Source organism: Babylonia areolata, chromosome 3, assembly GCF_041734735.1.
Source record: "Babylonia areolata isolate BAREFJ2019XMU chromosome 3, ASM4173473v1, whole genome shotgun sequence".
In the NCBI taxonomy this organism is placed as follows: domain Eukaryota; kingdom Metazoa; phylum Mollusca; class Gastropoda; order Neogastropoda; family Buccinidae; genus Babylonia; species Babylonia areolata.
The window spans coordinates 8,099,152-8,107,794 of record NC_134878.1 but is presented as its reverse complement, the minus strand read 5'-3'; the positions used below and the strand labels follow the sequence as shown (position 1 = coordinate 8,107,794).

Here is an 8,643-nt window from a genome sequence, read left to right as displayed (position 1 = left end):
CTTCTGCGTTCGTGGACTGCAGCTCCCACATTCACTCGTATGTACACGAGTGGGCTTTTACGTGTATGACCGTTTTTACCTCGCCATGTAGGCAGCGTTGCTCCGTTTTCGGGGGTGGATACTTCTTTCAGATGTAACGATACAGAGATTACCCCCCCCCCCCTCTCTCTCTCTCTTCATACAGGTACGTCTCTCAGACGTGCACTTTTTAACACTTGCACAAACACATGTACGCAAATACACACACCAGTGCGGACGGGCGCATAATATACTGACATAGGCAAGTAACTGGTATAGGCAAGCACAAACACACACGTACACTAAAAGTCAAACACACATACACAAGCACGCAGAATGAAATATTGTCAATCATTAACCGAAGAAATATTAAGGAATGCGAATACGATAAAATAAAGCAAGAATAAATCATAATGCAAGAAAATTACGTGGCTAAAAATACGAAAAAGAAAAAAAAAAGAGCGAGACAACGTGTGCCCTGCCTCTAAGTACATCGCCCATTGATGTCCAACAATGGAAAAGTAGAAAGCAGTGGATGTGGGGAAGAATGCAGAGACAGAGAGAGAGAGAGAGAGAGAGAGAGAGAGTTCCAATGTTGACGTAAGTCCAAGTTCATGGCGCGTAATCAATTCCATTCCTTTCAGGTTTACGAAACTATATTTATACGTAACTAAACAAATTGAAACAAACAAACACACACACACACACACACACACAAATCACGAACACATTTCATATAATGTATCGTAAAATGCAAAGTCATTTATTTTCATGCTTTGGCAGTTACATAGAAGATAGTTTTATCTCGAGGAATAAAAGTAGCATGAACTGGTGATACTGGACTCTCGAACATTATGTGGGACAGAAAACGCATATATATACCAGCAGAACAGATAGATAAAATGAAGATCGGAAAAGGTTTAGAAAAACATTGGTCGTCAGTATGCCCTGCAATGCCTTTGCTATCAGTAAAGAGTGGGGGGTGAACACTGGCGTTTGGATTTTGTTTTCTTCACCTTTGGTGTCAAGCTCCAAGCCGTGTTTGTTCAATATATTGAACAATAGTATTGTATTGTATTACTTTTATTTCTTACAGCAGATTTCTCTCTGTGTGAAATACGGGCTGCTCTCCACAAGGAGAGCGCTTCGCTAAACGAAGAGCGCCACCATTTTAAAATTATTTTTTTTCAGCTTGCAGTTTTATTTGTTTTCCTATCTAATTTTGCCAGGGACAACCCTTTTGTTGCCGTGGGTTATTTTACGTGCGCTAAGTGCATGCTGCACACAGGACCTCGGTTTATCGTCTCATCCGAATGACTAGCGTCCAGACCACTACTCAAGGTCTAGTGGAGTGGGAGAAAATACTGGCGACTATGAGATTCGAACCAGTGCGTTCAGATTCTCTCGCTTCCTAAACGGACGCGTTACCACCAGACCGACACTCCACAATAATGTTTCTTTAGAAGTCCGGCGTCGTCACACATTTGACTTATCTCAAGGCCAGACACTGGGTGGTTATGCCAAATAATTAGGATGAAAGGAGAACGTCTGATTTTGTACTTGAGAATTTTAGTGGGGAAACTAGACATGATATAGACTGCAAGATCGGGTCCCTTTTTCATTTTAGGATACGAGAAAGCAAACGAGAAACTAAAACATTCCTGATCAACAAATCATTCGCTTGCTGGATATTCTGTTTAAAAAGTGTACCGTCTGGTGATATTTTATCTTTTTTTCTTCTTCCATCGTTAGTAAAATGCAAACTTTTAACACTTTTGGAACGAATAATATTTACTGAAGTCTGCAAGACAGTTCCCAAGCTGATTTTGCTTCTAAAATTTAATGTGGTCGAAACTGTTACTGACCAGAACAAAACATTCTAACTTGACTGTTCAAAATTTGACAAAGAAGAAAAAAAAAAAGAGTTCGAATAAGAGTTTCGTGATACTAAAACGGAAATGACTAATACCTAAATCTACAACCAACGTCATTGTCAGTACCAGAGTCTGCTTTTTTTGTGATACGGCATTGGACAACCACACAGCACATGTACATAGTAATCCCACTAATCCTCCATTTTGGCAATCCGTCTGCTCCATAATCCTGGCTTGGACTGACTGACCAGCAGCGTTACCAGACGTTTGTTGTGTGGGGTTCAGAAGAACGCGTTGTGGTTACACGCAGCAATATATTCCGCGCTGTACTGTGCTCCATAATCCCAACGACTCCTTTCAGCCGGCCTACACAGGCAAGCTGTTGGTGGACCCAGAGCACACCAATGAAAACACAAGACGACCTAATCCTCACTCACAGTCACTCAGACAGCCAGTACTGATGCAGATAGCTCACAGTACCCCCAAAAGGGGGATTGTGTCCATTCCTTTTACCGGACCTGTTTGACAATCGTTGATCAGAGCCTGAGATCAGTGTTCAATTGTGTTAACTTGGACTGCTTTGTGTACGATTCAAACTTATCAAGCTGCCGAAAAAGACCGGCTTCAAACGTATCTGGGGTTGATATGGTGAAGGCTTTTCGGGTGTGGACGCCGCTGAACTGGTGTTCATTGTTGGTTGTGAACCGGCCGCTAAGGGTTTTTTATGGTCGGAACATAATTCTCCCGTCGTTTCGTGTGGGGCCAGCATGTTGTTGAACTTGTCAGCGGCTGTGTAGTTTACGTCTTGAGTGGGGCTTCTCTCTCTCCGCTTTATCTCCACGACAGAATAGCGTGCAAGGACACACACACACACACACACACAGAGTGAGTTTTGATACACACAACTGTGTCAAGAGACGGCTGGGGGTTGTTGATGGTGATATGAACTGTTTTGTGGGCCGGAGAAGTGTGTCTGTGTTTGTTACATACACGAAGTTCATGTGAGCTACATGCAGTGCACAGCTTTATCTGTCAGGGCTTACTTTGAATTGACGAGGCCTGTGTTATCAGACTGCTCACGTTTGGTCAAGAAAGCAGTGGAAAAAAAACAAAAAAACCCTAGGCGCAAGCAAACGACTATGTAGTTTCAGAAAGATTGTGAACAAAGTATAAAAGTGATTGTCGGTGTCTATTATACACTCGTTTTCGATACAGATTAACAGCTGTGCGGATTATTCAGCAAAGCTAACCCCATTCTGGACTGGCGCAAAAAACAAATTCGACGCTGGTTGTCGACTTTGAAGCTTTGAGCGAGTGCTGTTCAACACTTTTCTCAAGCATACTGACAACTTGGAATGGGCAGGTCCTTACACTGACCTATTTTCCCTGTCACTGTGTTCGTTGTTTGGTTTGAAAGCATCACGAGGGACAAAAAAAAAAAGAACGAAAAAAAGATGAGGGGGCCACGGTTACGTGGAGAAACTATGACAGCCACACGGCCTCATTCTTCTCCTGTTGTCTTGCAGCGCAAGTTGACCTTGAATGACTTTCCCATGGAGTACGGGGTCAAGGACGCTCAGCAGCGCTCCCTCACCTCTCGGCAGGAAAGGTCAAGGCTGCAGGACCGCCTGCAGTCGGCGCGCAAGGAGAGCGAGACCCTGAGGGAGTACAGCCGCCGACGTTTCCAGACGGTGGTGGACTGGGAGAAAGGGCAGACGGGCCCGCTCGCACCCACCACCCCCATCAACACCACCACCACCACCTCGCCCTACACCCAGCCTTCCACCCGTCGCCCCAGGACCACGACAGGCGCCAGGCAGCAGCTGCCCGTGCCCCCTCCTCAAGCCCCCTCCACCCCGACCAACGGCCCCACCAAGGACGGCAGCATCCTGTACAACGGCAAGCCTCTCCTCCTCAGCGCCATCCGGGCCCGACCCAACTCCGAGCCCCCGAGCCGCTTCGACCATCTGCGGGGGGCCCACGGGAAGGCCTACCCTTACATCCAACGCACCCTGGAGCAGAGCAACTGCGAGTACCGGGTGGGGGCCACCCCGTGCGGCACGGCGCGCGGAGACGATCGCCGAGACGGGTCCCTGTCGCCCGATTTCGTCATGCTGATCCCCGTGATGTCAGAGGTCTCCGACGTCACTGCGAAAGAGGAAGAAGATGACGTCGTTGGCGACCGAGCAACGGACGAGAGGCTCGCCGCCTGGCAGAAAGGGCAGGCGTGGACGGAAGATGCGCCTCTGCTGGCCAGCACGGCAAGGTCAAGGTCGCCGAGGTCAGAGGAGAGGTCAGAGGACAAGGTGATGCCGGACGCGCCTGGGAATACTGAGGAGGGTCAAGGCCAGTGTGATGATATGTCTCGGTGAGGCTTGTTGTTGTTGGTGTTGTTGTTGGTTGTGGTGGTGGCGTTCTCGTTGCTAGTTGTTTGCTTCTGATGGTGGTTGTGTTGTGATGGTGATGTCAGTGTGTTGTCTCTATGCTTGTCCCTATTCTTCTTCTTCTTCTGTAGTTCCTATATTTTTGACTCACTTGTGTAAACAAAGTGAGTCTATGTTTTAACCCGGTGTTCGGTTGTCTGTGTGTGTGTGTGTGTGTGTGTGTGTGTGTGTGTGTGTGTGTGTGTGTGTGTGTTTGTCCGTGGTAAACGTTAACATTGACATTTTCTCTGCAAATACTTTGACAGTTGACACCAAATTAGGCATAAAAATAGGAAAAATTCAGTTCTTTCCAATCACCTTGTTTAAAACAATATTGCACCTCTGGGATGGGCACCAAAAAAAAAAAAAAAAAAAAAAAATGAAGCCTAATTATATGCAAACTGCATTTACTGTTATATTTATATTTTTTGCATTCTCTAAACTTGGCACTTTGATCTGATATTCTGACCCAACAACAAGAGCAGTCATTATTATCCTTTTTTGCTCAAACAGGAACTTCTTTTGCTAAGCATGGAAGTTTTATTTATTTTGCAAACGTTTTGGTGCAGATAGTAAAGAAGAGAAAATTACTCTGTAATTAATGCTAGGGGACTTAATTTGCTTTAAACTGATCTTTCTCATCTTAAACATTACATTTTGAAATTATACTCAAGTGTATCACAAGTGAGTCTTGAAGGCCTTGCCTCTCTTGTTATTTGTTTGTCTTGATACGCTGTTACACCATGGAGGCATGTCAGTGACGTTGTTGTCGTTGTGATTAACATCGTTAGTATCAGCGTTCTTTTTTTTTCTTACTGATATTGCTGTTATTTTTGTTCTGTTGTTCATTATATGTCACTGTTATTAATATAACTGCTGTTTGTTTGTAGTTTGTATTGGCCAAACTTTTCTTTTTCTCTTTCTCATTCGTGGCTTCAGATGATTAGCTAGCTAACTGGCTGACTGATTTACTCGCCAATTAACCTGTTAACCAGCCAACATTATTAACACAGTCACCCACCCACCCACCCACTCACCCACCCACCCACCCACTCACTCACCAGCCAGCCAGCCACTCAAATAACCCACCCACCCACTCACTCACTCACCCACCCATCCACTCACTCACTCACCAGCCAGCCAGCCACTCAAATAACCCACCAACCCACTCACTCACTCACCCACCCACCCACCCACTCACTCACCAGCCAGCCAGCCACTCAAATAACCCACCCACCCACCCACTCACTCACTCACTCACTCACCCACCCACCCACTCACTCACCAGCCAGCCACTCAAATAACCCACCCACCCACTCACTCACTCACTCACTCACTCACCCACCCACCCACTCACTCACCAGCCAGCCAGCCACTCAAATAACCCACCCACCCATCTGCCCACGAACCCAAAGCAGACTTACGCACGGTTAATTCCAGTTAATAATAATAATAATAATAATAATAATAATGGACATTTGTTGAACGCTTTCCTCCCTTAAAGAGAACTCAAAGCGCTTTACAATCAACATCAAACACACACACACATACACACACACACACACGCAGGCACGCACGCGCGCGCGCGAGCACGCACGCAATAACTCACAAAAGAAAGAAGAAGACGACAAATAATGATTTAGCGTATCCATTGCCTGGAATCATAACACGAAGAAACAAAACTACTAAGAGGAGAGTTGGTCTGCTGGTAAATGTGCACGGCTGGTAAAGGGAGTGTCGTCCACGGCTTTCAATCCCACACGGACCTGGGGAATATTTACTCCCCCCTCCCTACTAGACCTCGAGTGGTGGTCTGGATTCTAGTCCTTAGGGTGAGACGATAAACCGTAGACCAGTTTGCAGCATGCACTCAACGGGCGTGAAAAAAGAGCCCAAACACAAGAAGAGGGTTGACAGAATTCTGTTGAAAAAAACACGTTGATTGTAAAACACTCACACTTGCAGACTGACTAAAAAGCACAAGGTGGCGTTGGATTGTGGCGGGCACGCTCTCCTAGAGGGATAATAATGATAATGATAATGATGATATTAATAATGAAATCATACACGATTTTTCGGTTTTTCCAAACTTATACGTGAGTCGGACTGACCCAAATAGTGATAAGTGTCAGCTTCACCTTCTTGGAAAAAAAAATGTTAGAGCGTGCAGACTGATCCATGAACGGGAACGTCTGCTACTTTAGCCCCCCACCCCCACCCCAGCAAACAACAACAACAAAAAAAAAAAAAAAAAAAAAAAAAAAAAAAAAAAAAACAAAAAACAAACGGTGAGCAGATGCGTTACCTATACATGGACCGAAGACATTGAAAAGGCCTCGAGAGGCTACTAAATGCTGAAAAAAAGAAACACACACACACACACACACACACACACACACACACACTCTCTCTCTCTCTCTCACACACACACACACACACACACACACACACTCTCTCTCTCTCTCTCTCTCTCACACACACACACACACACACACACACACACACACACACACACACACACACACACACACACAAGTCACATGCAACAAATGGTGATTATTACAACATTAATTCAGCAATCAGGCAAACAAGTCGATATGTAATGAAGTTCGTCAGAAAGTCAGTATGCAAGTAAGCAAGCATGTTGACAATTGATTGACAGCTAATCTGAAACCGAACTGGTCTAGCTTAAACGAATCGTAAAATAGCCTTACCTAACCAAATAGTTGTTACTTTATTTTTGTTAACATGTTAAGCATGGAAGAATAACAACAGAATGGTTGACTAAATGACAAGACGACTTATTTTGAATGGCAGCTGATTGTCAGTTTATTTATTTATTTTACTATTTGACTCACTTGTGTAAACAAAGTGAGTCTATGTTTTAACCCGGTGTTCGGTTGTCTGTGTGTGTGTGTGTGTGTGTGTGTGTGTGTGTCCGTGGTAAACTTTAACATTGACATTTTCTCAGTAAATACTTTGTCAGTTGACACCAAATTAGGCATAAAAATAGGAAAAATTCAGTTCTTTCCAGTCATCTTGTTTAAAACAATATTGCACCTCTGGGATGGGCACAAAAAATAAATAAAAAGTGAAGCCTAATTATATGCAAACTGCATTTACTGGTTGTTTTTTTTTTGTATTCTTTAAACTTGGCACTTTGATCTGATATTCTGACCCAACAACAAGAGCAGTCATTATTATCATTTTCTGTTCAAACAGGAACTTCTTTTGCTAAGCATGGAAGTTTTATTTATTTTGCAAACGTTTTGGTGCAGATAGTAAAAAAAGGGAAATTACTCTGTAATTAATGCTAGGGGACTTAATTTGCTTTAAACTGATTTTTCTCATCTTAAACATTACATTTTGAAATTATATTCAATGCATAAAAAGCTTGTGTGTTTTACTCTCAGTGTACAGGGCTTTTTTTTTTCTTTTTTTTCTTTTTTAAGCGCAAAGCTTTATAATAACAAACCAAAATACAGAACACATTTGAACGATTAGATTTTTTTTTAAAGTGTATCACAAGTGAGTCTTGAAGGCCTTGCCTCTCTTGTTTACTATTTATTGTTGCTTTCAGCCCAGTCAACGGGGAAGATCAGGCCGAGGCAGTGATAACGGAATCAGCGTGTGACTAACCACATTGTTACAGAAAGTTTGATCTGCAATTTCTCATAGAGCTTGTTTGTTCACCCTCACCTCTACCACCCCCCCTTCTCTCCCCCCTCCACCTCCACCACCCCATGATCAAAAGGCCTCTTCTGTTAGCCATCACTGTTGACTCTTATCAAATTTGGCAGTGCTTTCATGGTTCTCAGCTCAAGAACCTTGATGATGTTGTCCTTGGTAACACACTGTCCATGCACACATTTTTTAATTTTTTCTGTCAATACTGCTGCTGTCAGTTCAGACGCCTCAGTCTTTCCGTTTCAGTTTCAGTAGCTCAAGGAGGCGTCACTGCGTTCGGGACAAATCTATATACGCTACACCACATCTGCCAAGCAGATGCCTGACCAGCAGCGTAACCCAACGCGCTTAGTCAGGCCTTGAGAAAAAAAGAGAAAGAAAACAAGAAAAAAGAAAAGAAAAAAAAAAAGGAATAAATAATAGATAAATACATTAAAAAACAACAACAAAAAAACAAAACTACTCCCACTACTAATAATATGTATGAGGCGCAAGCATCAGTTCAATCCGGAAGTTACCTGTCTTCCGGCCCCAACATCTTAAGACGCGTCGCTTCTCTCGCCTCGAATGATCTCTCTTGTCTGGTTTGCCCGCTTCACCCATTGACTCCCTTAAGTAAAAAACACAAACAAACAAACAAA

The 8,643-nt window shown here is 43.8% G+C and overlaps 1 protein-coding gene across 1 annotated transcript in view; it reads left to right on the top strand.

The window, feature by feature from the left end:
* LOC143280236 (uncharacterized) overlaps positions 1 to 8,643 on the top strand; it is a 76,411-nt gene that overhangs the window by 49,660 nt on the left and 18,108 nt on the right. Inside the window, exon 2 of the mRNA XM_076584869.1 lies at positions 3,419 to 4,260. Coding sequence (XP_076440984.1) covers positions 3,419 to 4,260 — 842 coding nt within the window. The remainder of the gene's footprint in view (positions 1 to 3,418; positions 4,261 to 8,643) is intronic.